Here is a 27250-nt window from a genome sequence, read left to right on the forward strand (position 1 = left end):
GGGACCCAGAGAGAGGGACAGGGACCCAGAGAGAGGGTGTGATGGGGACCCAGAGAGAGGGGGACAGGGACCCAGAGATATGGAGATGGAGACCCAGGGAGAGGGGGACAGACCTAGAGGAGGAGAGCACACAAAAGCTTAGGTGAGAAGCAGAGAATCAGAAAGAGAGGCCCAGAGATCCAGAGGAGAGAGGTACATTGACCAAAAGAGAGAGAAAGACTTAGATGAAGTGCAGAGACTCAGAGGTGGGGACAGAGACCCAGAGACAGAGGGACAGCTCCCCAGGGGGATGACAGAGATGGGGGAAGGTGGCACATTGACCCTAGATGGGGGCACAAAGACTTAGGTAGGAGGCAGAGAATTAGAAAGAGGAGGGAACAGAGATTTGGGGGGTGGTATACTGACCCAGAGAGAGAGAAAGAGACAAAGACTTGGGTGAGGGGCAGACACTCAGAGTGAGAAGGGACAGAATCCTGGGGAGAGGGGATGGGGACCCTGAGAGAGTGGGTGAAGGAACCACGAGAGAGAGAGAGACCCGTAAAGAGGGATGGGGACACAAGAGCAAGGGCGACAGTGACAGGATGAGGAGTGGGAGATAGTGACAACAGGCAGCCAGGGCCACATGTGTCCTGCTGGCTCTCTCTGACAGGGACAGCTGCGGCCACTGGGTAACCTGAGCCCCCCACCCTCCTTGCTGTATTTATAGCCCTGGCCTGGCCGGGTCCCCTGCCCTGGGATCTGAGTTCCAGGGACAGGAGGTCATGAGTACCGGGGCTGGGAGCAGCGTTCCTTTCCCCACCTCCAGGGCCTCCATACTGGCATCCATTCTCTCAGCAATGGGTCCCATTCTGGCCGGAAACTCTGGCCCCAAATCTAATCCCAATCCTTCCATGTCAGGGGTCTCTCCCTCAGAGGGTCCCCCCTGACACCCCAGGTGCCTCAGGCTGCCCCAACTTGGCCAGCTAGAAGTCTAGGTGTTGTCTTTGCAGCTGCCAGACATGAACTTGTTGGCGGTCTAAAGTTAAGTCCCTTGGTCCTCCTCTCCTGGCCAAGGAGACCCCTTCACACACCCCCTCCCCAGCAGGGGGGAGGGGCAGGCGGGGACTGGCCCAGAATAACTCAGGGCTCAGAGTAAATTTAGCCACAGAGAGGGGCGGGGAGAGACCCTATTGGCTGGGAAGTGGGAGGGAGGGCCTGAGAGGGGGGTCAGGGGGCTCCTGACTCTGCCTCAGAGGGCTGTCCAGAGCCTGGCAGTGAGGGCCAGGGGAAGGCAGACAGGCAGAGGTGGTGAGAGACACAGCAAAGGAAAGCCACGGAAAGAGAGAAAGAGGAGGACCCCAAAAGGGACAAGGACCCCAACATTCATCCACGCAGCCGCAGCAGCAGCTGGAGCCAGCCCTGGGAGAAGCTCTGCTCCCTGTTGGTCCCCATGGGCCACCGTGTGCCATGGCTGCACACCTCTCTCCTCTGGGCTGCCGTGGCCAGCCTGCTCCTCCCCCCTGCCATGACCCAGCAGCTGAGAGGGGCTGGGCCGGGCCCCAGCAACTGGGACGACCATGCAGGAGTCTCAGGGCCCTCAGAGGACGGGTCTGCTGAGTTTGGCCATCCCATCCACAGCCAGAGAGGCCATGGACATGAGAACAAGGATGTTTCCACAGAGAGTGGGCATCAATTCCAGAGCCACAGAGACCACAAAGAAGCGGATGAATATGTCTCCAGGGAACACGGTCACCGAGTCCAAGGCCACAGGTACCAAGGCGATGAGGCTGGGGATGAGAATGTCTCTGAGGAGGAGGTCTTCACAGAGCATGCTCAGCAGGCCCATGGGCACAGAGACCATGGGAACAAAGACCTGGATGATTCGGCCGAGCATGGGCACCACTTCCCCAGCCACAGGAGTCATGGCCACCAAGATGAGGATGAGGACGAAGTTGTGTCCAGTGAGCGTCATCATCGTATCATCAGGCATGTACACCAAGGCCACAGAGGAGAAGAGGATGATGGGGAAGATGAGGAGGAGGGGGGTGTCTCCACTGAGTACGGACACCAGGCCCACAGACACCAAGGCCACGGGAAGGAAGAGGATGAAGATGCCTCAGATGAACATCACCATCATGTCCCTGGCCACAGACACCAAGGCCAGGAAGGAGAAGAAGAAGATGATGATGAAGATGATGATGATGATGATGACGTCGCTACTGAGTACAGACGCCAGGCCCACAGGTACCAAGGCCATGGGAAGGAACAGGATGAAGATGCCTCAGATGAACATCACCATCATGTCCCCAGCCATGGGCACCGAGACCATGGAGATGAGGAAGATGAGGATGAGTCCACTGAACATTGGCACAAAGTTGCCAGACATACCCACCATGGCCTTGGAGATGAGGACGAGGAGGAAGAGGAGGAGATCACAGTCAAGTTCAGCCACCATGTTGCGAGCCACCAACCCGAAGGCCACAAGAGCTCTGAGGAAGAGGACTTCCCAGATGAGTATGAAACAGCAGTCCCTGGCCATCACCACCACGGAGTCCCCAAGGAGGAAGATGAGGACATCTCTGCCAAGCTTGGCCACCAGGCTCCCAGCCATGGGCAAGAAGGCCACAGAGATGAAGGGACTGGCCACAGAGGGTCCATCAAAGAGGAAAGTAGCCACCAGCCCCCAGGGCACACGGGGGTCAAGGATAGAAGCCATTTCAGGGGCGGAGACTCTGAGGAGGAAGAGGAAGAGGAGAAGGAAGAGGACCACAGCTCCCAGGAGGAAGATGATGAAGGCTTAGAGCTGGGAGAAGGCACCCATCATGGCAGCCTGGGTCAGGAGGATGAGGAAGAGGAAGAGGAAGGTCATGGTGTCAGCCTGAGCCAGGAGGAGGAGGAGGAGGAGGAGAGGAGGGGAGAGAGGGCTGAGCTTCGGGCTCCACTGAGCCAAGAGCACCGGGAGGAAGAAGACGAGGAAGATGAGCTCCCCTTCACCATCATCCCCAACCCACGGGCCAGGAAGGAGGTGGCTGGAGGTGCCTCCAGTGAGGAGAGTGAGGAAGACACTGGTAAGCCATCTGGCAGGGGGGGGGGGGGGGGGGGGGGCGGGGGGGGGGGCAGAGTCAGCCTGGGTCACTGCTGCCCTCCTGTCCCCACAGGTCCACAGGATGCCCAGGAGTACGGGAACTACCAGCCAGGGTCCCTGTGTGGCTACTGCACCTTCTGCAATGTACGTCCCTAGCCCAGATCCATCTACCAACCAGTCCCTGGAATCTGGCCCAGGGCTCAGGGGTACCTTAGGAGACGCTGAGTAAAGGAGGGGCAGGGGCAGTTCTGAGGGAACAAAGATACTTCTGGGGCAATGTGGGGGACAGACTGGAGGCCAGGAGACCAGGGAGGAGGGTGGGGCAATGATCCAGGAAAGAGACAGTGAGGCCTGAGCTGCACCTGCGGATGTGGGGACCAAGAGGAGGGTCCGTGGCAGAGTCGGGGGCATGTGGGACAGGACTGGGGACTGAAAGGCTGTGGGGAGAATAGGAGATAGGGGGTGAAGAGAGCACAGGTCCAGCCCACAGTGACAGGGGACATAGGGTCACCCTGCAATAGGGAAATGAGGGAGGAGGAAAGCGGGTTTGGGGGAAGATCCTGAAGTCAGTGTTGGAGGTACGAGGATGAGGAGTTGGGGAATTTTCCAGGGGGCGGGGCAGTCGACTAGCAGGAGGGATTAGGGTTTCCACCTAATCAGCCCCCTCCGGTCCCCAGCGGTGCACGGAATGTGAGAACTGTCACTGCGACGAGGAGAACATGGGAGAGCACTGTGACCAGTGCCAGGTGAGACTTCCCCGGACGCCAGGCTCCACCAGGCCCCAGGATGTCCCAGAACCATCGGAGCATCCCTGGTCCCAAAGCCTGGCCTCTGCCCTCACCGCTGATGCAGCCCTGACTCCACAGCCCATCCTACCCCTGACCTGACCCTCCACCTCTGGCCGCTGTACAGCCGCCGCCTCCCTCCCGACTCCGCCCCTAACCCCATCCCAGCGCTCACTCTCTCCCCATCCCCGCCCCCAGCACTGCCAGTTCTGCTACCTCTGCCCGCTGGTCTGCGAAACGGTCTGCAGTCCAGGTGAGCGTGGGCGGGGCCCAGAGAGGCCAACCCTGGCGGGGGCGGAGCCAAGTCGGAGGGGCGGGCCCATAAGGCTTGGGGCGGGGCTAAGCGGGGAGGCGTGGCCAGAGCTGAGTCTATGGGTGGAGCAGGGCCAGCACGGAGGGGCAGGGTCTGGACGCAGGGAAGGATGGGCAGGGATTCCGAAGCCTAGGAGGCAAGAGTGGGTGGAGGGTTGAGGGGTGCGCCTAGAACCCAGTGGGCAGGGTCAGAGCAAGCAGAATACTGGAGAATGGGGACACCCAGAGCAAGGAGGAAGGAGAGGGGCTTTCAAAGGAGTTCCAATAGAAGGAATCTAGTTTGTAGAAGGAATTAGGAAAAAGGGGGCAGAGCTAGTCCTGATCCCGGACTGAGTGAAAAGCGGCCCCCTAATTTCGCCCGTGGAGGATCCCTAAAGCCTCTTCTCTCCTCTGTCCCACAGGAAGCTACGTCGACTATTTCTCCTCGTCCCTGTACCAGTAAGTGGGGGGGGGGGGGGGGGGGACTTTAAGGGCCCTGTTTAGAGTGGCGCTATCCCACCATGAGTTATTGGAGCACCCTGGGACTCCATTTCCCTGTCGGTGAAATGAGCAAGTTAACGATCTGTAAGCGCCCTGGGGTGAGCTTCGGACAGAGACTGACCTTTGCGTCCTTCTCTCCAGAGCCCTGGCGGACATGCTGGAAACTCCGGAACCCTGACCTGGCCGCGTGGCTGCGCGCAGACATACCTCCCCAGCCCTCCAAACCCCCTTCACGAGCCATATTTATTTCTCTGAATAAACGTGCTTCCCTAAAGCCACACTGTCAGGTGTGGGGTCTGGATAGTCAGGGCACCGGGGAACGCGGGTGGGGACTGGGGACTTGAACTCGTGGGTCTGAGGGAGGCAGAGCCTGGTCCCCGAGGTGGTTGGTTTGCTTTCCTAAGGTCCTGACAAATAAATCAGTCAACATGGGAGCTTTTTGAAACAGTTCTCTTTACCCGTGATCACTGAGTGACGCCTGGGGCAGGGAGGCCGACCAAGAGTCGGGGGCGAGGGCTCCCGCACCGTCCTCCCTCCCCTCACGCCACGTCGCCCAGTGGCATCGTGGAAAGAGGATTCTCCCATGCAAACCCCAGAGCCGGAGGGGAGCGGGGAGCGCACTTCTGCACCCCCTACCCGCGGGGCACGGACACGGCCACAGCACGGGGGGCGGAGGGGCCCCGGGGACACGAGACACTGGGGAGGGAGAAGGGACGCCGGCCGCCGCTGACCCCAGGCACCGGCGACCGGACGCGGCGGGGCGGGGCTGAGTGGCACAGGGGGCGAGGCTTGTAGCAGCGAGTCCCCCCTCCCCTCCTTTCGGACGGAGAAGGAAGACTTGGGCCCCGCGACTGGGGAGGAGAAAAGAGAGGGGGCAGCCTCTCCCCGCATGCGGCCCGGGAGGGAAGCCCCGCCCCCTCCCCGCGGGGAAAGGGCCTCCATCTCCCGTCGGAAACCGATCAATAAATTACAAAGTAGAGAAAACGGAGGCGGAAGTTCGGGGCGGGATTTCTTCCCGCCCGCTTCTTTCCCCCTCTCAGTCCAGTTCCTGTGGTTTGGTCCAGGCCCAGTCCATTTGTGAGGCGGGGACGCGCGCTTCCCGCTTGTCTGTACAGATGGTCCGGTCCGCGGCGCGAGCGCCCCCGCCCGCTCTCCCCGGCGAGACCATACTCTGGGCGGGAGGGGGAAAAGCCCAGCCTCTGGAAGATTCTTCCATCCGAGTGAGGTCACCTGTATGGACGCCGGGCAGTACGTGCAGCAGTGAAGATCCATTGGGCCGCCCCGAACCCCCAAGATCGCCCAGGACAGTCCTCACCTGGAGGCCTACATTAGCAGGAGTAGGTCCGGACGGAGACGCCGTCTGCCCGGGAGCTCCCAGCACTCTGGCCTGGAGGGAGAGCGAGCAGCGGTTCAGCCTGGAGCATCACACACCCCACTCCGTCCAGATCCTCCCCAGGGTTTCTCCGAGGTTCAACCCCAAGCGTCCTCCCTCGGATTTCCCCTCCCGGGGTGACAACAACCGCCTGGCTCTCCGCCGGTTTCCCTCCGTTTCCTACATCCTTGGATTCATCCAAGGTGCCCTAGGTGGCACTGGGCGAGTTCATTTCCCACACTGCAAAGGGGGTGTAAGATGAATCCATTCCACACCCTAAGGAGGGAGCTGGCATACTGGAGTGGTCCATTTGTCATGGGTCGGGGAGAAAGGGCTAGGCCATTTCGGAATCTGGAGAGGGAGGCTTCTGGAATGTTAAGTTGGTCCTTTTCCTATCCCGAGGAAAGGGGGCGGGAGAGGCTGTCGCATTTGGGAGCCGCCCACCTTCCGGCTGCAGCTTGCGGAGAGGGAGCCCCGGCGAGCCCAGGGCCCCTGCGGCGGCCGAACGAAAATTGGGGGGCAACATCTCAGCTGAGTCGGGGGTTACGCCTCGGAGGTCCTTCTCTCGAAACATCTTCCGCCAGGATGGGGAGCGGCTGAAGGACTTAGCGCTGTCCTAGGTATAGGGGCCGGGCAGCCGGTGAGGGACCAGGGCCCCGTTCTGACCCCGCCCCTTCCTTCGACTCCACCCCTCCCCGGCTTTCAGCTCTCCTTTAACCCCGCCTCCCTTCTGGCCCCGCCTCCAACCACCGCTGGTTGGCAAAGTCAAGCCTTCAGCTCCGACCCTCCAAGTGCAGCTGGGAGCCCAGCCTTCTGAGCTGCTGCTGCGCCTACCTCGTCCAGCCGCCTGTCTGTGCCTAAGGAAATGAGGTTGCTGAATTCCTTCTCCAGGAGCTGCCGGGCCTGGGGAGGAGAGGTGGAGGAGGGGTTGCAGCGTGCAGTCTGTGAGGTGGGGATACCCAGTAGGCCCCGGGCCAAGCGGCAGCTCACCTGCGCATTCTGCGTGGGGATCTGCAGGAGCAAGGCCAGGTCGGAGTAGTCGAAGGTCTCGTCCAGGGCGAGCAGCGCCCCGTGCACCCCGCTCTCCGTGAGGTTCGTGGCGAACTCCTTCAGACCCAGCCCGGACACCCAACCCATGACCCGCTCATTGGACCACACCATCACGTCTGGGGACGGAAGGGACCCTCAGCTGCAGGCCCATCCAACTTAGCCCATACCTACGCCCCATTTTGTCTTTTCCTGGCCACGCCCCCTGTGCTGGCTCCACCCCCTAGTTTACCATAAGGCTCCTCTTCCCTGGCCTCCCTCCGCTTCCCTAACCACCCCTCCTCCAGCCCAACCCCAAACCCTCCAGCTGGCTCCGGGGGGCCGGACTCTCAGACTCTTCTGCTCACCTCGGATCTGGGTCTGACTTTCTTCCCGCCTCCGCTCCAAGTCCTTCCGGTCATAGTTGAGCCGCTTCAGGCACATGATCCCATAATGCAGACTCACCCTGAGCAGCAGGGGAAATGGAGTCACAGATGAGCATTCACAACCCCAGTGACGGCTGCTCCTGTTGGGCCCTCCCCATTGGCTGTGGTCTTCTGGGAGAGCTCGGGGAGTTGTCCCATTTGCGTCAGTTCTATCAACTGCTGACCTCCCCAGAAGCCGGGGTTCTTGAAACAGGCAGTTCCTATGGGCTAACCTGGAAAGGGTGTGGGGTCAACTAGCCAGGCTGTCTCAGGATTTGGACTTTTCCTAGTGGACCACCTTATTGGTGGAAGAGGCACAGCGGTCAGGAGTTCCTGAGGATCCAGGCTAAAGGGCCATCGATAGTCCAAGGAATTTCCCATCACCAGTCCCAGAGACTCGAGAAGTAGGGCTTCCCCTTGGACAGTCCCCACTGGCCAAGCAGCCCCCACCTGTGGAAGCTGTCCACCATCTTGAGTTGGCCCCGGAGCTCCTTCTTGTTAAGATGATCTAACATGCGGGCATCCACCAGCGACTCCATGAAGTAGCTTCGGTATTGGGGCAGCCCCAGGCTGGGCAGCCAGTCGTTTCCCACCCACTCGTGGTTCATGTCGCCGTATGCCAGGATCTGGGGCCATGGGCAGGTGGGGGAAGGGTCAGGCCCTCTGACCCCTTCCCACGTACGTATGAAAGGGTATAGTCCAACCCCCCAATCCAAGATTGTTCTTTCTCCATCCCATAGCAGGCCAATGGCCAATCTCCGCTCAGGACAATGGACCCGTCCAAAGTGGTCTTCCACCCCTTCAAAATGACAGAACAAACTCTTGTCTATTCAAAGCGTGGTCTTTAGACCCGCGGCATCGCCATCACCTGTGAACTTGCTGGAATTGCAGAATCTCAGACCCCACCCCAGGCTACTGAATAAGAACCTGCATTCTCACAAGACCCGCAGGTGATCTGAACTGTACATTCAAGTTTGAGAAGCTCTAGCCGAGCTCTGTCCCAACTCAGAACAACGGATCAGTACAACACCACCGCTCCCTCAAGCCAGGACAGTGGGTTCTTCCAAAGGAGCTCTCCCTCCAACAAAGGATAATGGAGCCATCACTCTTTCACTGTCCCAAAAATACTGGTCTAAGGCTGTATCTCACCCAGGATAATATTCTGGATGAGCCCGAAGTCCTTCACTCCCTTTGGCATAGGAAACAGCCCACACCTCCCCCTGACTGGACACAAAGACCCCAGTCCAACACAGTTCCTCCACCTCACGTGAGTTCTTGCCTCCCCCTTCTTGAGAACAAAGCGTAGCTCCTCCCCAACTTCTCAGCCTAACATGCAGCCAGTCCTCCCCAAATGCTTCCCCCTTTGCCCCGTACGCTGGAACAGTCCCACTGCCCCCTCAACGAGAGGGAAACCTGCTGCTTAGCGTCTCTCAAGTTTACAGCAATGGAACAGTCCCTGGAGCCCCTGCAACCCACGATAATGGAATGGTCCGTGCACCACGCTAACAACGGAACAGTCCGGGCTTCTGCACCCACCCCCACCAAGCCACAGTGAGACAGCCCAGAGCCGAGCTCGCGCAGCACCCCCCCCACGGTGATGATGGAATGCTCCGGCAAGGGTAAGGGCGGGGCTCGGAGAAGGAGGGGCGTCCATGCAGCGTGCACAGCCTGGACATGCGCCCACGTCCCGCCCCGCGCCCCCTACCTGCTCCCAGCTGATCTCCTTGGTCTCCTGACCCGTTAGTGGGAAGAGGGGAGAGAAGGGGTGGGTTAAGGGGCAGGCGGAGGAGGGCGGGAGGGACGAACAGATAGACAGACAGCTACAGACTCGCCCCCTGTCCCTCCCCAGGGAGAGTTAGTGCCACCCCCAAGGCTGCAGGCAGGGGGCACTCACAGGCTTGGTCGTGGCCGTAAGGGACTCCATCTCCTCGTGTGTCATCCACACGTTTCCTGTGGACTGAGGGGCCGGCAGTGTTAGGAGGGTTGAGAGAGGGTTTCCGGATAGGGGAGGGGAAGGAGGGTTGAGAGAGGGCTTCCGGATAGGGGAGGGGAAGAAAGTCCTCCTCCTGGAGGCCCAGGCCATGCATATTTATATACAGTCTGCTTTCTGGCTCAGTAAGGCCAGTCCCTGCTCTGGGCCACGCCGTGACAAAGAAAAAGAATGATCATTTATTGAGCACCTGCTGTGTACCAGGCAAAGGAACACGAGCTTTGGGGTTGGACAAAGTGAGGTTTGAATTGGGATTCTGCTAGACGTTTTGCTGCGTGGCCCTGTGCAAATGGTGTCACCTCGCCAACCTCACGCAGATGTACAGAGCGAGGATGCAGAATGAGGTGGCAGATACAGCAACGGGGCAAATGTTTGGGGGAGAGGGGGCCGTGTATTCACATTTATTGAGCACCTGCTCCCAACAACCCCATGAAGTGAGAATTCACACACTTATATAGCTCCTCATGAGTGCCAGGCACAGCTGTAGTGTCTGGGATACACAAGGGGAAATTTGAATAAAGACTGAACGGTAGATGAAATTAGCGATAATGTCGCTATTCTTAGGTGTGATAACGGCATGGTGGCTACATAGGAGAATGTTTATTTTTAGAAGATGCACACTGAAGTAATTTTTCCGGCTAACCTGTTATGATGTCCACAAATTACATTTAAGTGCTTCAGATACACACACACACACACAGGTAAAGAGCAATCACGGCAAGGGGTTAACAATCACAATTGTTGAATTAGGCATGGGTGCACATAATTTTCTGTATGGACCAAAAGGATAAACTATTAGAAAGCAATAAATTTTACGGTAAAAAATTAGGTGTTCGTGTACTGGGTTGATGGGGCGGGCGACTAGTTTAGCTGTTGAGTTAGGGAGGCCTCTTGAGGTGGTGACATTTGAGCTGAGACCAGAAGGATGAGGAGCCAGCCTTGGGGAAAACAGCTGGTGGGGGGAGGGGGGTCTCCAAGAAAAGGGAGAAGCAAGTGCCGGGGGGCGGAGTCAGGGAAGGAGCAGGGAAGGGCCCCTCATCAAGGGCCTTACAGGGGACCACACGAATTTGGCTTTATTTCTGGGATGAGGTCCCTCTGGCTGCAGCGTGGAACACAGACTGAGGGTTAGGGATAAACGGGGGTCAGGAAGACCTGAGGGGAGACTCCCCATCAGGGATAACCAGGTGAGAGACAACAGAGAGCAGCAGAGTCTACCAGTCAGCGGGGGAGTGAGCCGGCCCAGGATTGGCTAGTCTGAGGACAAGGGGCGGGGCCCTGAGGCAGCCAGGGCTGGGATTGGCCGCTGGACACTCACCGTGCGGGAGGAGGCGGGAGCCGAGGGGGAGGTGAGTGAGACCATCTCCTGGATGGCGAGGCGCAGCTTGAGCCGGTGCAGCGGGTTGCTGATGCCGATCTCCCGCTGGATCTCTGTGTCCGACAAGTTGGCCATGATGGCCCCACTCTTGACATTGGCCCGGCAGGCGGCCACATACCACGCAGGCATGCCTACCCACAGCTGGACCAGAGGGAGGGAGAGAAGGAGGGAGGAAGGAAAGGAAAGAGAGAGAAGGGGAGAGAGAGACAGAGACAGAGGAGAGACAGAGAAGATATCGGAGGAGAAACAGGAGGGATGGGAGGGAGAAGGAAAGAGAGGGAGACAGAGAGATGGGGAAAGGCAAGTGGGGGAGAAACAGAAAGACGCGAGAAAGTTAGACAAGAAACATATAGGGCGAGGCAAAGAGATGTGAGAGTCACAGGGAGACAAATGAAGAGAGACAGAGAAGAGGAATGCCAGAGTCAAAGGGGAAAGAGAGAAATGGGGAGAGTCAGAGATGTGAAGAGACACAGAGACAAGGCAGACATGGAAAGAGAAAGGAGCAATAGACATTGGGAGAGAGACATGGGAAGACCCAGAGACATAGGAAGAAGTATGGGGAGTGACAAAAACACAGAGAAGAGGAGAGAGGCAGAAAAACAGAGACAGAGAACCCCACAGAGGGAGAGACAGGGAGAGACATGGGGAAAGACAACAGGAGAACAGGACCAAGGCAGGCATGGCCAGACGGGCAGGGGTAGGGGGGAGAAGGAGAAAGGGCAACAGCAAGATCAACAAGAAGCCTGACCCCTCTCAGGGCCTCCTCCCCTCCCCCCTCCCCCACCTCTGGGTTAGGAGGATGGTGCTGGGTGGATCTGGCCAGCTTCTCATGGTGGGGCTGTCACAGAGGTGGGATCAAGAGTCAGGCCATTTCTGGGCCCCAGTACCTCCAGCCAGGAGACCACGGTGGGCCCATCCCAGGCAGCAAAGGGCAGCCCCTGGCGGCAGGCCTCTTCCAGAAGTTCATGCCTGGGGAGAGGGGGCCAGGGCATGAGCTCTCAGGGGGTAGAGACCCCCAGCCCTCTTGGATAGCTCCCTTCACTACAACACCTCTCCCACCACAGGCAGTTTTTAGGAATGTAGAAAATGTGGCAGAAAGTTAAAAAAAAAATGCATGTGAATCTCTGTATGTCATCCTCCCCTCCCCACCTCCATCGACAGAGAAGAGAAAAAATAAGGAAAAATTCTAGGAGTTCCCAAGTTTCCAGGCAAGCAAGTCAGGATCCTGGACACCCCCTCTCCCAGCATTTTCTTTTCACTTAGGACCACCAGCCCTCCCCCCAACCCACACACACTCACTTCCTCTTGTTCCTTCGGTCCTTGTCTCCTGGACCCGTCAACTTGGCTAACCCCAGAGGGTCAGTGGCCAATGTCTCGTCTGAGGGTGTTCCAGCTGGAGACAAGGAGGGGCCAAAATTTGGAGTCTCAATGGGGAAGCAGAATCTTTCATGCCAAGGTGGGTGAGAAGGATCCCAGGAAAGCAGAGGCCCCAAAGGAGTAGTAAATGAGGCCACATAGTGAGAGTGATAAAGCCAGACAGGGATCAATGTCACCTCCCAGGCAATAAATTGGAGACATCCGACATCTCCAAAATAGGGCTGGACTTAGTGGGCTGGCTGTGTCAAAGTGGCAGTGGTGTGCTGGTAAATGTTTAACAACTGGCTCCCTGGGGAGGGAGGGAATATCCCTGCTTTGTGGCATTTGCCAGTTTCCATGGTGTAAATTCTCCCACCATGCCAATTTCAAGCTACCAATATGACGGCAAGCAGCCCACAAATTCCAGAAAATTTAACTATTGGCTCTCGCAAGCCAGAACAAGCGGGTTCCAGCATACCAGGGGCTCTGCCTTTAGGATGCTCCTCCTTCTTTCTCTATTTAAAAAATAAATGAATGAAATAACAAATTCATTTACCACCACCACTCCCAGTCCCCTGGGCATGCCTCAGAAGGCCCTTTCCTTGTCCCTCTTCCTCCCCTGTACCTCTGCCAAGTCTGGTCCCTTCCATATTCTAAATGAATTATCAAATGAATGAAGATACGAATGAATGTCAAGTGAATATATAAAGAAGAAAGAAGAAAGAGATGAAGGGAGGAAGGAAGGGAGGGAGGAAGGGAAAGACGGAAGGAGGGAAGGAAAGGAGAGTTAGAATCAGGGTACTCACCCAGAGAAGAGCTGTCCCGGCCTGGTGGTCCCATTCGCCCCTTCTCCTTCTTGCCGAAGAGACGGCCTATGGATGACTTGATGCTCTTCTTCTTAGGGGCTTTGTGCAGGGAATCTGGGGTGCCCTCACTAGGTGAGAAGGACAGAGTGAGGGCAGACCCCATCTAGGACGCCTCTTCTCAGCCCAAGTCTTTGTCCACTCCCCTCTCATCCTCCCGACCAAGCCCCATCCCTCGTCCCTGCTGACCTTCCCCGTGAGGGCCCCCCATCTTCCAAGGATCCTGCCTGGAGTGCCAAGGCCTGGGTCATTCTCTCAAGGCGAGCAGAGCGGGGAGTGGGAGGTGGGGTGTCTCCTGGGATGGCTGGCCCTTCCCCTCGTGGAACCCCAGCTTCCTCTTTGGGGACATGATTCTGGGGACAGACAGGCAGAGATGCTGGATTGAGTTGGAGGGGTCATGTTGGGGGCTCATTCGTTGGGATGTCTACTAGGGGGTGTCTGGGGTGCCCCTGGTTTGGGGCACCATTTCTGAAGGCAGCCTAGAACAAGTCGGGGTTAGCTGCAGGAACATAAAGGCAATGAGCGCAGTCCCCCTGGAGCTTGATGAGCCCATGTTTATAGTCTCTTGGCTTCTGGTGTCAGGAGTGGGATCTGCTCAGCCTCAAGGAAAGCTAATGAGTCACAGGTTCTGGAAGCAGGAAAGCTGAGTTTAAGGAAATAAAATAGGACTAATATCTCTTATGCCTCCCTAGAGGTCAATTTTGAGGATCTAATGATAGTTCTCAAATGTATGCTTAGTCACAGAAACATTAAAAAAAAAAATCCTACTTAAAAAATGAATGCATAAAACAGGTAAAAGTGGGCCAGATCTGACTAAAGGACAAATTAGGGTTCAGGAATCCAGTGACTCAACCTACCCTTCGCCCTTTGAATTGGAACTTTTAGGGAAAGCTACAGTTGCTTTTGAAAACGACTGGTGTGAGGGATTATTGTTGCTGTTTGTTGGGGAGCCCTGTTTCTGACCCCCCTGCCACCCCACCAAGCTGAGGAGGCTTCAGAATACTCACTGCTTTGTCGGTGCCCTCACGGGCAGGGCTAGGGGGTGCCAGGCGGGGTGTCGAGTGGCCAGAGCTGGGAGGGGAGGGGCTGGCAAGGGTAGAGGTGGTGAGGGAGGGGGGCAGGGAGCAGCTGCTGCGGTAGCGGCCCAGCGAGTCCAGGCCGGAGCCAGACACTCGGCTCTCCAGCTCCTCTGCCCTTTGTTCTGTTGTCTCCTTCTCCTCTTGGATTAGCCTGAGGAGGGAAACGGAGGAGACCGCGTGAGAGGACTTAGGCAGACAATGGGAGAGGGAGCCTGGGGATCCCAAGTGGCCAGGAAAGTTCAATGGGGCAAAAACAATCCTGGGGAAGGCAGGATGAAGTTAGAGGGTCTTGGCGGATTCATGACGGTCTCACGGGTTTAAGGGGAGTCAGGGGTCACCATAGGCTCAGGAGGTCATGGAGGAATCGGGGAGGATGAATGATGAGGGGTCTGCATCAGGGCAACCCTGACGATAACCAACTGGTTCTGGAAGATCACAAAGGGATTACTCTGGGCAAGAGGTCAAGTTCCAAGGAGGGCAGCAAGAGCAAGTTCGTAATAAGATCAGGATGAGATCGGGGACTCTGAGGTCAACCTAGGACCTGGGAAAGGTCATGAGGTCATTCAGTAGGTGAGAGTCGATGCCTCTCATCAGAAAGAGTTTGAATCAAAGGTGATGGTCACGTTGGCATATTTGCTGGGGCCCAGGGAGAGTGTGTTATCAGAGAATTGCTAAATAGGGCAATTGCTGGGGAATCAGTGTAGACATGATGGTGTGAGGGATTCTTAATAAATCGAAGATTCTTGTTATATTAGGCAGAAGCTCTTGGTATCTAGATTTGACCTTCTTGAGGTGTTAGGATGAGATCCTCGGTATTTTGGGCTGGGTATCTTGTGTTATGTCGAGATTCTTTGGGTACTGTGAGACTCTGGATACTGGTTGTGTGATGCCATGAAATCCATGGTGTACTAGAGGATTTTTGATGTATTGTTTTGAGAATTTTGGTATTTTGGGATGCAGTCTTTGGTGTATTGGGAAATCGTGAGTCCTGGCTGGGGGATATAGAGACAGAGATAGCACATCAGAGACTTCTAGGTGTATCCTGGGGGATCCCTGGATCCTGGAGGGGGTGTTGGGCTGGGAGAAACCCTTGAAGATGGTGGGAGAGGAGATGGGGGCAGAGTGGAGCTGGACCGGGCCAGCGCTCACTTGATCTCCTTGTTGATGGCCTCCAGCTGCTCCTGAAGCATGATGGCCAGCGTCTGCACGTCAGCCTGCCCACTGGGGGAGAGCAGCTCAGCCCCAAACATTCCCTCCGCTTCCTCCTCGTCTGAGCCATCCAGCTCCCCAGGGAATGGGGGCGGCATGGACCCCGCAGGAGCAGACCGTTCCCACTCCTGTCTCTGTGTGGGGACAGAGGGATGCAAGGTGGGCGGGGGCCAAGGTAGATGCTGGATCTTCCCTCACCTCTCCCGACTCTGTGCACCCTCCATGACCCAGTCCGTGTTCCCTGATACTGACTAGCTTCACCATGTTGACCCAGTTCCCCCACACTTTTCTCAGCCCAGGTTTCTCTCCTGACAGGCCCATTTTCTGGACCACCCCCACCACCCATGCCTCCACCCCTCCCCTGATTCTACTGTTTCCCTCAACCTGCCTGCTTCCTTTCTTCACCTGGCCCCACCCATTCTAGGATTCTTCACCCTGCCCACGGTCCCCCAGGCCCCACCCCTCTTTCCACCCCATCATTCCTGTAAGGTTCTCACCAGGCAGCAGGACATCCATGTGCAGAGACATCCAGGCAAGTGGGGATGATGGAGTTAGTTGTAGGAGAAGAGAAGACAGCGTGGGTCCGGGAGAGCCTGCTTCTCCACCCAGCCCCCTTTCAGAACCCGGCTATTGGGCTCCACTTCCCACTGCTGCCCGCCCAAGCCCTGCTCAGTCCGGGCCCCAAAAGTGGCTGCTGACCTTGGAGGGCTCATCCTTGACCCCCGACCAGCGGCCCCTCTTGCCTGCCCGGCCACTGCCAGCCCCATAGGGGTCCAGGTGGGCGCCAGAAGGTAATGTGGGTGCCTGGGAGTAACGGAGCTCCAGGGCACTGCCAGGGAGAGACCTGTGGGCATGGGGAGACAGTCAGGGACAAAGGGGTCAGGAAAGAGAAGTCAAGGGTCACAGGGAAGGGTCTGGTGTCAGGGGACTGGAAGAGGGATCTGAAGTCAAAGATCAGGAAAAGGAGTTTGGGGTCAGGGGTCATGAAGTCAGAGATCAAAAGTGAGGGGAAATCCCAGGAGGACAGGGAGTGGGCATTGGGGAGATCTGGGGATCAGAAAGGATGACCCCGGCCAAGGGGGCTCCCTGGGGAGAGGTGGAGCAGGAAGATGACTGTCACCTGGAGTAGGAGGATGGTGGCCTCCCCCGAAGCTGGTCGATCTCCATCTGCATCCGTTCCATCTCCGCCAAGAGCTGCTCCTGGAGGGAGGGGGTTGGAGGTGTCGGGTCAGAATCCTCTCTGCCCCTGAGGAACAGCCCCTTCCAGCCCGGCTGATTCCAACCCCAGTAATGACAGCGCCATTTCCCTGGTCCTCGCCCTCCAGGCGCCTCCATACCTTGTTGAGCAGCAACTCGTCCTGAAGCTTCTTCATGTTGGCAATTTCCTCACTCAATGAGTTCTGTGGGGGACAGGGGTGCAGAGTGAGGGTGGAGCCTGGAAGGGGCAGGCCCTGGGGGCTGTAAGTGTCCAGAGACAGGCCTGAGGGGACCCTAGGGGGGATGAAGTGGGCGTGAATGGTAAGCTGCAAGGAGTGAGGGTTGTGGGGCCAAAGATGCATCTGCAGAGGGCAGTCCCTGGGAGCCCCAATATTTGGCCTCCTGTATAATCTCCGTGGATTCAGAGTTTGAGGGCCCACAGGGTTAGAGACTTGGGGAAAAAAACCAAGAACTCAGGGTACGGGTGGCCCAGAATTCAGCTCTTGGGGTATTAAGACCAGGTGAAAGGGCCGGCCTGTGGCCGAGTGGTTAAGTTTGCCTGCTCCGCTTTGGCGGCCCAGGGTTTCACCGGTTTGGATCCTGGGTGCGGACATGGCACCACTCATTAGGCCATGCTGAGGCGGCGTCCCACATGCCACAACTAGAAGGACCCACAACTAGAATACACTAGAATGTACTGGGGGATTTGGGGAGAAAAGGCAGAAAAAAAAAAAAGGACTAGGTGAGAGAGTGGTCCCAGCAATAGAGTAGAGAAGTCTGTTGAATTCGGGATGCCCAGATTTGGGGAGACCTCAGGTAAGCGATCCCGGGCAAATGTCTGGGACTCCAGGATTCTGGCAAAAGGCAGTCCAGAATTCCAGCTTATCAGAGCCCTAGGTTGGGGCGCACCTTCTCCTCCAGCGCCCCCATGCGCTCCTTGAGGTGAAGCTGTAACCGTTCGTTGGACTCGCTCAGCAGCTTGTCCACGGTCTCGGACAGCCGCTTATTGTGGTCATCGTTCATCTTCTCCCGCTGCCGGGCCTGCCCGAAGTAGAGCCGGACAGAGGCGCTCAAGCCCACCTGGCCCAGACCGCAGCCCCTGCTTTAAGCTCCCGCCCCCAAGCCAGCCCCCTACCTAAGCTCCTCCCCCAGCCTCAAGGCCCCGCCCTCTCTGCAATTGTCCGCCCCCTCACCCGCTGTAGCTCCTGATTCTTCTCCTCCAACTGGGCCTCCAACTGCCGAAGCCGCTCCTCAAAATTTCCATGACGTTCCTCAGCCTAGTGGATGGAACCCAAGGCATCTGACTTTGTCCCACTGTGACCCAGTCAGGCTCCAGCCGCGCCTCCTCCAAGGCTGAGTGCCAGGCTCCGCCCCCAGAGCTCCAGGCTCCTCCCCCGCAGGACTTCAGACCCTGCACTTGCGATTCAGGCCCTGCCCCGGTCTGTATAGTCTACAGGCCCTGTCCCTTTCTCAGTTCATGTTACAGGCCACCCATCCTTTCGTTCCAGATTAGAGAACAGCCCCCCAAACCTCCAGGCCCTCCCCCATTCCAAGTCCCATCCCTTTCCTACACCCCAGGGCCCGCCCTTTTCCCCCAGAATCCAGGTTGAAGATCTACGACCTGTCCAGACTCAAGCCCTGCCTCCTCCAGGCTCCGCCCCTTCCCCCAGAGACTCAAGGCCCCGCCCCAGGCGTCCCCCGACCTTGTTGAGGGCCGCCACGCGCTGGGCCAGCTGCGCCTCTATCTCGGGCAAGGTCTCCGCTTTCTGCAGAGTCTGCTGCAGCTTCTGCTTGGCATCGTCCAGCCACTCGGCCAGCTGACGGCTCTTTTCTTCACTCTGCAGAATGACAGAGATGGAGGAGGGGAGAAGCTAGATCAAGCGGGCCACGGCCTCTCCCCCATCGCTGCTCCCCGGCCACGCCCCCACCTGCCGATACAGCGACTCCTTGCTGGCCAACTCGTTCTCCAGCTTGTCGTTGGCATCGTGCAGAGACGTGGCCTCGCGCTGGGCACTCAGGTAGCGCTTCTCCAGGGTCGTGATCCGCTCCTCCATATCCTCCCGCTGAGCCAGCGCCTGCAGAGGTGGCAAACGGCCGCATGGACTACAGCTCCCAGAAGGCCCTGTGGTAGCCTAGGCTTAGAATCTCAGGTCAAGCACCCTAGGGTATCCTGGGAAATCAAGTCCTCTGCCATCGGAGCGTCAGAATGGTGGAACCACACCTTCCAAGAGTTCCCAGCAATAGCCAATATTGGGTCCCCTGCCACCCGAGAGTTAAAGGGTGGTACCACACTTCCTATGAGCATCTAGGGTTAGACTCTCCTAGTATGGATGACCTAAGGCCTGTGGGATGGGAACTCCCCACTCTTCTTGGCCCACTCGCCTCAGAAATCCAGGCCTTAGATTTTTCAGCAACTTCCGGCATAGCCCAGGCTTAGAACCACAGAGCAAGTGCCGTAGGGTCTCATGGGAAACGAAGTTCCCTTCCAGCGTAGCGCAGGCTTAGGCGGCCAGAGAAGGTGCTCCAGGGTTTCATGGGAGATGGACTCCCACCTCGGAGCCCACACAGGGGGACTACACTTCCCAAGAGGCCCCGGGGCCATCCAGGCTTAAAATCCGAGGTGAAGGCCCCAGAGTAGAGTGCTCACTCTTCTTTCTCATCCTCTGCCTTCAAGAATCCAGAGCCTACATTTCCCAGCAGTCCCTGGGGTATGAGAGTTGGGATCAAGGGGCCTAAGCGAGGAAGGGGTGAAATGCAGACAAAGGAATTCAATTTAGAGGCACAAGAGAATTTCCCAATGATAACGTAATAACTGCGGCCAGTTACAGAATGCCTACCATGTACGTGCCACATGCCAACCCTCTCACAAGGATCATAAATCCCATTTTACAGGTGAGGAAACTGAGGCCAGAGAGGAGAATCCACACGGCTTGTGGACTGAATCCAGGTTCCACCATTCATGAGCTCTGTGACTTTGGGCAAAGGGGGAGGGTTGGGGGAGGGACAGAGGGCAGCCCACCAGGGGCTCCGGCCTCACCTCCTTGAGGTCGCGCTGGAGCTTGGCGTTAGCTTCCTCGGCCTTACCCAGCTCGCGGTGGGCGGTGCCCAGCTCCTCCTCCAGCTGGCTCATCTGGCGGCACAACACCGCCAGGCGCTCCCGCAGCTGGCACACCTCCGCCCGCTGCCGCTCCAGGGCCTCCTCCAGCTCTGCCGTGCGCCGGTTTGAATCGCCGCCAGGACCAAGGCCATTGGCAAGGGTCTGGAATGGGGACAGTGAGGGAGGAAGGGACAGAACTCAGAGTGGGAAACACAGAGATATAGAGAGAATGCAAGGAGAAAGTTAATGGGGGATAGGGGAAATCACAGATCTGTAGGGTCATGGAGGTCACAGAAATTAGCTAGGTGACCTGAATCAGAGGTCAAAGGCCAGTAAAGGTCTTACGGGTTCAGATGTCCTAGGGTCAGTGAGGATCATACCAAACATTAAAAGGACCATCACAAAGTTAGGGAGCTGAATCGAGGTCACAGGGCTGGGGACCAATGAAGAGCAAGGGAGCAAAGGATTTCTACCTCTTACCTGCCCATCCCCATCCTTGCCAGGCTCCTCCAGCCCCGACCGGCGCCTGGACAGCTGCTCTCGAAGGTTCAGAGTCTGGGAACGGGAAAGGGAGATCAGGGCAAAGGGAGTCCCAGAAGCCCCCGATCTACTTCCCACTGGCCCCCGCCCTGCTGGGGCCACCCCCACTTCACAGTCCACCCTTAGACCCTGCGCCCTCATTATATCTCTCCTTAGCCGCCCACTAGAGAGGAAGTCCACCCTTACTCTTGTCCTGGCCTCCTTGTGGCCGTGTCCTCTTTAGCCCTGACTTTGTTCATCCAACCATTTCCTCTGTAGTCAGTTTCCCTCAGCCCCAGCCCCTGTTTCTCACCTTAGTCTCACTCTCACTGAGCAGTGTTCCCCTTAGCCCTGACGATGAGTTCCTCCTTAGCAACCCCACTACTCCTCTCCATAGTCCAACCCCATTGGCCCTCTGCCCTAGTCTTGCCCCCAACAGATTCGGAACCCAGCCAATCAGCTCCACCCCACTGAGGGGCTCCTTAGTCCAGCCCTCCCTTTCTTGGCCACGCCCCCCCACCTCCTGATTGCTCAGCTCCAACTCCTCCTCTAGCACTGCCACCCGCTCCAGCGCCATCCGCAGCCGCTCCCGGACCTGGAGATGGGGGCAGGATGGAGTGAGATGGAGATCAAACCCAATCTAGGACGTTTGACCGTGACGCAGAACACCCCTGGGACGGGCCTGATAGGGAACATTAAGATTCCTCTATCTGTAATAGGTGTACAGCCTCAGCCAGCTACCAAGATAGCCCCATCCCCTGGTAGCCACCCCCCGCCCCAGTTCATTTTTCTGTTATCAACCAGTCAGGTCCCAGTGGGCGTAGCCTGTCCCAATCACGGTCAACATTCTTCCCACTTAGGACATCCCCAACCAATCCCAGCCAGAATCTCTCCCATTCAGGACAGCCCCAGCCATCCACGGATTTCCATTCTGCATCCAGGCTCCTCTGATTCTCATACCTTCTCATCCAGGGCCTTGTGGTGTTCGAAGAGGGATTTTAGAGCCTTGAGCACCTCCACCTCGGAAGAAACCCCACCCGGGGACTGGGCCTGGCGCTTCACCACGGTCATGCGCAGTGATCTCTCGTGCCTGGACACCAGGCATTCCAGGTGTTCCAGGAGAAGCTACACGGATAGGGCGTCAGTCCAAGGAAAAGAGGCAAGGGAAGAGAAGCAGCGTTGAGGAAGAGAATGGTTCAGACAGGTGGGAACACGGTAAGGAAAGAGTGGCACAGGAAACGAGAACGGTTATGAAGATAGGGGAGGGGACATGAAGGAAGGAGAGGATCAGAGGAGACCGGCCAGGCAGTGGGAGCGGAGAGGAGAGGACAGGAAGGCGAGATGGAGAAAAAAGATGGGTCAGGCTGCAACACCTGGAGGTCCTGCCCATCCCACTTGGGCCCCGCCCCCAACACCCCTCACCCGCGTGTTGTTCCGCTCCGCTTTCAGCTCTGCAATCTCTTCCTCACGCTCCAGCAACTGCTCCCGACATAAATTCAGTTCCTTCGTCAGAGCGGCAAACTCCTGTCCAGATGCGGACAGGATCGGGACAATCAGATCAGTCCTTTCCCCGTCTCCCTCATTCCACAGGCCTGAGAGTGTGAAGGCCCCGCCCCCGCCCGCTATGCCCCGCCCCTTCTAGCGGCCCAGGCCCCGCCCATCACCGACAGCCCACCCCACCCCCGACTCCGCCCTTCCAAGTGTCAAGTCCCGCCCCTTCCAGACCGCCCACTCCCTGCCTTCACGGGTCGAAGCCCCGCCTCCCGCCAGCCCCGCCCCGGCCCCGCCCAGACCTGGGGCAGCGCGATGCTGAGCTGGCGCTGCAGCGAGTCCTTCTCGTGGCCGAGCTCGCGCAGCCGCAGCTGCGCCGTAGCCAGCCCGTCCTGCGCCTCGCGCAGCGTCTCGAGCAGCCGCTCGCGCTCCGTGAGCATGGTGACCATGAGGCGCTCCAGCTCGCCGCCTGCCTCGTCCGGGCCCAGCGCCGAGCCCCGCCGGCCATCCTCGCTGATGGTGGGCATCACCTCGCACATCATGGCGGCGGTGCTGGCCTGCGGGTGCGGGGAGGGGGCAGGGAGCAGAGATCGGCCTCTTCAAGGCACAGGCAGAGAAACTGAGGCACCGCCACTCAGATACTACGCAGGGGAAAGTGAGGCGGGGCAACCCAGGCACTGCACAGAAGAAACTGAGGCCTGTCCATTCCAGTTATGACACGGGATACGCTGAAACCCATTGCTCTCAGGAAACCAGGCCGGGCTACGTGGGCGAGAGCATTTGGGGAAACCGAGGTCAGACTCCACCAGGCACTGGAAGCCAATCTAGGTCCGGCCGAGTCAGAGAACCCGAAGCCGGGTGACCCAGGCATTGCCTGAGTGAATGTGGAAAAATCAGCCTCTACCAATTCTGGCCCTTCTGAGAATTCCCCTCGACCCACTGCAAGAGAAAACCGAGCCCCAGGGGAGAACCATGCCCTCAGGAGGCCACAGCACTGGGGTCACAGAATTAGGTCACTGGCACGAGGTTACCTGTACGATGTCACAGTGATGGTCCTCACCTGCTATCCAGCCCAACTCTTGCCTCCTTCAATTTCCCAGAGATCTGGACCCCAGCTCCAGAAGAAGACCCACTCCACTTGGGAAGAAAAAAAAAATCCTGGCAGGAGGCCATGCTAGCTATCTCCCACGACCGACCCAGGAGTCCAAGATCCAGCTCCCTCCTCCCTCAGGGCAGAGTCTAGGTCCCTGAGTCCCTTCCTTCCCCGGACACAGGAGTCACAGACCACACCCCCCTCCTCCCCCAGGACACCAGAGTCTGGGCTTTCAACCTCCAACTTTAGACCCAGAAATCCCAGCCTCAGACCCCCCCTCCCCCAGAACCCAGGAGTCCAAGTGCAGGAGCTGTGGGCAGAAATGAAGCGAGGTCTCCTGAGCCCCTCCCTCTGCACACATCAGGTCAGACGGGTCCGGCTGGCCCGGCCGAAAGCAGGAGAGACTTTTCACTGTGTTCCCTCCTTTCCTTCTCCCCCTTCGGGCAGCGGCATAACCGGTTCTGAGAGTAGATAATTCCCAGCCCCACCCAACGTGCAGACTATGTCCAAAGTCTGGGACAGGGGAGAGGAGGCGGCTGGGCTCCTGTACCCCGGGTCTTTGAAGAGGTGCATCTGGAAATCTAGACACCTGAATCCCAAGACTCAGAGGCCAGATTCAGGAAAATGTTTTATAAGAGGGCAGGCCAGCCTGAGGCCAGAAACCGACGTGGTATCTAAAACCCAGAACCTACTCAGGAGATGCACCACAGCGTGCTTGAGGGAGGCTTGCTCTGGAACTTCAAATTCACCCAGAAGGAAATAAAACACAGCAAGGCTCAGTGTAGACTCTAGAAAGCCACGGGCATGAAGGCACGGTACAGAATGCAGACATACACTTCCACATTTACAATGTGCTTGGGGTAAGACCGCACGTAGGACCAAGGAGAGGAGCATATTCTAGAACCCAGTTCTGGAACCTGGAATCAGCCAAGTGCCATCAATAATGTAAAGCATATCTGGGTCACCCCAGAACCCTAAACACAGAGGGGAGCATAATGATATCTAAGAACATACCTAATGCAATGCCTAACAAACCTAGTCAGGAGACACAGTCTAGAACTCAGAATCTCCCCAGCGATGAAGGTATAACACAAAATGTAGCAGGGGTTGCATTCTCGGTTTTATCATGTCTAGATAATGCTAGAACTCAGAAGACAGAAGATATGCTCTAGAATTCAGAATGCCCAGGAGGTGAAGAAAAACCTAGAAAGTAGCAAGGAGTTTGCCTAGAACTTACAAGTGCCTGGGGGAAGATGCAGAAGGATGCATGCCGGGAATTGAGAATTTACTGGCATAAGGACTGAGCTGGCAAAGGGGGGTGGGGATGTTCTGGAAATGAGGACATTTCTAGGCTGAAAACTCCAGAAGAGGAAAGAGCCTAGAGCATGCTTGGAATGCTGAAGTGGCAGATGGAGGAGGAGGCCCACAATCCACCAGGGGACAAGTTCTAAATTAAGGTCACACTAGGGGAAAGATGGACAGAGAAGGTGGCCATGGATGGTTCTAGAACCTAGAATCTGAGAAAAGAAGATATAATGTAGAACACTTCAGTGGGAATCCTCTAGATTTAAGAGTGTAGAATTGGATGGAACCTAAAACTAGGAAGTGCATTCTGGAATTGATAACACAATTTGGAGAAAGGCTAGGGCACATAGCTGGAACACTCACATTCTAGAACTTAGAATGTCCCTGGGAAGATAATGGAATCTAGAACAATGTCAAGGACGTGGCTGGAACCTAGAACACACCTAAAATGAAATTTTAGCAGGGAACAAGCAAGGACTGGTTTCTAAAACTTTGGAACATGTCTGAGGAGAGGGTGGGATCAGAATGTGGTTCGGGAGTATTACCTAGACATCTGAATTCACTTGGGGAAAGACGTGCCTGGAATTTGGCACCTAGCCTAGAATTTAGAACATGCCTTGGGTGAAGATGGAACAGAGATGTTGACTGGAAGCGTTCTAGGATTTAGAAGGACTCTAGAACATGGAGCATCCCAGGGGCACATGTTTAACCAGAAATGTAGAAGAGAGTGGGCAGGTTCTAGATCAAAGAATGAGCCTAGGCCACAGAGCGCATCTGGAAGAAGGGATGTATGTTTGGCTCCTCAGCCTGAGAGGGTGTACTCAGAGGATGGGACATCACTATATGGGCCTCAGGAGGCAATGGGGTGCTGGAAACATCTTAAGAAGCTGGGTCTCAGGGGAGAGAGTAAAGAGTCCCAGGGGTCCCAGTGCCTGAGATGGTACGGGGATGAGGCAGGGGTTTATCAAGGTCCCCAGAGATGTCAAGTTGATGGGGGCTTGTGAGGCCATAGGGACCTAGGTCCCTAAGAGTAAGAGCTGAGGAGCTAGAAACCTGGGGTAGGGGGGTGGGGCAGAGCTGGCGACCTGGACTTCTGAATCCTTGTGGAAGTAAAGGATGGGAGGTTGGGAAGCAGGGCTGGGGCAGACAGCCTGGGCGAAGGCTGGTGGGCAGTACAGACACTGGGAGATGAACTCCTGGGTCCCTGAGGGTATGCAAGATTGGGCACAGGGCCTCCAGGTCTCCAAGGTGGAGGGTAGGCAGAAGCCTAAGAAATGCATTAAGAATTGCATTCCGAGACTCCTGAGACAGGGAGAGAGTCATGGCGCCTGAATCCCTCAGGGAGCAGATGCTGGGGTGCCAGGAAGCTGGGTATATTTGTCTGAGGGGCACAGGGGCTGTTGAACTGGGTCTCTAAAGGGGACAAAGTCTGGGAAACTATTCCCAGGTCCTGAGGGGGTGAGGGCTACCAGCTAGGTCTTTTAGCCCCACAGCTAAAGCTGACAGCACTCCCAGAGCTGGGTGGGAGCTGGATCCCCGGATGCCAAGGTCCCTAAGGTGGACCGGGCAGGAACATTCAGAAGCCCTGACTCCTCAGAAAGAGATAGGGTCCCAGAAACCTGGGGTGCCGAGGATGGGGCCGGGAGACTGACCAGCGGAACCCTGAGGCCCGGGCGCCCGGGTCGGGGAGGGCCCGGGTATCCCCGGGTCAAAGGCGCGGCGGGGGGGATCCCCGCGCCGCCGGCGCCCCCTCTCCAGCGGCGGCAGCGGGAGGTGGGGGAGGCGAGGCTGCCGAGTGCGCTGACCATGGACAGCTCCAGAGCGGGCCTGCGGCCAGGGCGGCTGCCAAGCCGGCCTGGACCGAGGGACGCGGCCGGCTGTTCAAGCCGGAGGGCTGGAGATGGGCAGACGGGGTGCGCGAATGGGGGACTATGCGGACGCGACGGGGGACGGCCGGCCTTCGCCGGGGGAGTCTGACACAGCCGCGGAGGGTGTCTGGAGCTCCCGGGACGGGGCTGAGGAGAAGGACCTGGGTCCAGAGGGGGTTCCCGGGGCTGCACTGAAATCCAGGCTCCTGGGCCCTGGAGGAGGCGCAAGGCGGCAGTACGCCTGGGATTCTAGGGTTCGGTTGGGGACTCTAGGAGCCGGGAGGGGCACGCCTGGGTCTCTGGGGTTGGGCTGGGAAACCTGGGCTCTGGGGTCCCCGGGGATGAAGAAGGGAATCCAGGATCGCTGGGAGGCGGGGGAAGCTCGGCGAGGGGTCCCTGGGGTGGGCGCTGCCAGGCGGGCCGGGCCGGGTCTCTTACCTACCTGGTCCGCGGCGGCTGCGGGCGGAGCTGGGCTGCAGGAGGGACGTGGGGTGGGGTGGGGGGACCGGGCGGGGCCCCTGGCGGCAGCCGGGGCCCGGATCTGAGGCTCCGGAGCCCTGTCTCCGCTGCTCGCGCGGGCTCCGCGTCTCTTGCTCCGGCTTGGGCGCTGGGGACCCCCCTTCCCCTCACGGTCTCAGCCCTCTACCCCCGAAAATAGCCCCCTGCCCCAGTCACCGTTCGGCCTCCCCCCGCAAGGCCGCAGCCGCCAGATCCAGGGGTGCCCACCAGCGCCCCCCAAATCCCACCTTCCCCCCCCAAAAAATTCCCCCCCCCCCCCCCCCCCCCGCGCGGCTCCCGGGCGGTCGTGGCCCCTTTAACAGGAGGCTGACAGACGGCCCTGAGTGGCCAATGGGAAGCGGCGTCGGCGCCGGCCGGCGGCTAAACCCCGCCTCCGCGCGGGCCGGGAGGGGTCGCGCGGGCGGAGAGCGGGAGGCGGGGCTCAAGGCGCGACGGCCAATAGGCGCGAGGCGTGCGGCGGCTGGGGCGGGAGGCGGAGCCTGGCAGGGGGATGATGTCACCTGGAGCGAGTGGCGCTCGGCGTGGAACGCGAGTCGCGACCCTGGATCCCGGCGGTGGCGCACACTGGCCCTGGCGCCGCACGGGACGGGAGGGCTGGGCCAGCGGCGAGATGAGAGGAAAGGTTGGATTTTAAGGCGGGGGCGGCTCCCGGAGATGCGCGCTCGGGTTGGAAGGTGGGATGAGCGCCGGGTCGGCGAGTGCACCTTATTCTGCACCCCCTGCGCCCGCCTGGGGAACTGCACGCGGCGCCCCCACCCCCGCCTCCCCCGCAGAGGATAGTACGGCCTGCAGGGCTCCCCCGGCGGACGAGGCTAATGGTTCGCT

At 58.2% G+C, this 27250-nt stretch overlaps 2 protein-coding genes across 3 annotated transcripts; one reads left to right on the top strand and one right to left on the bottom strand.

Moving 5' to 3' along the window:
* The first annotated feature begins 1204 nt into the window (after nt 1–1204).
* Nucleotides 1205–4919, top strand: HRC (histidine rich calcium binding protein). The gene is made up of 6 exons (XM_046682932.1): nt 1205–3047; nt 3138–3208; nt 3742–3810; nt 4048–4102; nt 4563–4599; nt 4783–4919. Exons 1-6 carry the CDS (start codon nt 1430–1432, stop codon nt 4817–4819), a joined length of 1887 nt encoding a protein of 628 aa, XP_046538888.1. The 5' UTR covers nt 1205–1429; the 3' UTR covers nt 4820–4919.
* A 138-nt stretch (nt 4920–5057) lies between these two features.
* PPFIA3 (PTPRF interacting protein alpha 3) lies at nt 5058–26543 on the bottom strand. 2 transcript variants are annotated; one of them, XM_046682929.1, is made up of 31 exons: nt 26349–26543; nt 22701–22777; nt 21943–22197; nt 21572–21673; nt 21110–21274; nt 20670–20744; nt 20111–20185; nt 19571–19792; nt 18462–18608; nt 18237–18371; nt 17727–17810; nt 17443–17574; nt 16674–16736; nt 16457–16536; nt 16036–16180; nt 15277–15464; nt 14056–14278; nt 13238–13401; nt 12992–13119; nt 12129–12222; nt 11717–11798; nt 10770–10970; nt 9359–9421; nt 9170–9196; nt 7915–8090; nt 7408–7505; nt 7004–7179; nt 6848–6916; nt 6458–6629; nt 5957–6028; nt 5058–5871 (listed from the first exon to the last, which is right to left on the bottom strand). In XM_046682929.1, the coding sequence occupies exons 3-30, from the start codon at nt 22180–22182 to the stop codon at nt 5970–5972; spliced, it is 3585 nt and encodes a 1194-aa protein (XP_046538885.1). In that variant the 5' UTR covers nt 22183–22197; nt 22701–22777; nt 26349–26543; the 3' UTR covers nt 5058–5871; nt 5957–5969. The 2 variants fall into 2 exon arrangements, with proteins under 2 accessions (XP_046538885.1, XP_046538886.1); XM_046682930.1 differs by lacking the exons at nt 9170–9196; nt 26349–26543 and having other exon boundaries at nt 22701–22974.
* Between the last annotated feature and the right edge of the window lie 707 nt (nt 26544–27250).

This window comes from Equus quagga, chromosome 13 (assembly GCF_021613505.1).
Source record: "Equus quagga isolate Etosha38 chromosome 13, UCLA_HA_Equagga_1.0, whole genome shotgun sequence".
NCBI lineage: Eukaryota > Metazoa > Chordata > Mammalia > Perissodactyla > Equidae > Equus > Equus quagga.

Coding starts and splice junctions, on each gene's coding strand:
- PPFIA3 (XM_046682929.1), bottom strand. CDS start 22,182: ATGATGTGCGAGGTGATGCCCACCATCAGCGAGGATGGCCGGCGGGGC. Junction 17,575..17,726: donor AGAATCAGGAGCTACAGCGG/GTGAGGGGGCGG, acceptor TACTTCGGGCAG/GCCCGGCAGCGGGAGAAGAT. Junction 7,506..7,914: donor ATGGTGGACAGCTTCCACAG/GTGGGGGCTGCT, acceptor CCTGCTGCTCAG/GGTGAGTCTGCATTATGGGA.
- HRC (XM_046682932.1), top strand. CDS start 1,430: ATGGGCCACCGTGTGCCATGGCTGCACACCTCTCTCCTCTGGGCTGCC. Junction 3,209..3,741: donor GCTACTGCACCTTCTGCAAT/GTACGTCCCTAG, acceptor TCCGGTCCCCAG/CGGTGCACGGAATGTGAGAA. Junction 3,811..4,047: donor AGCACTGTGACCAGTGCCAG/GTGAGACTTCCC, acceptor CCCCGCCCCCAG/CACTGCCAGTTCTGCTACCT.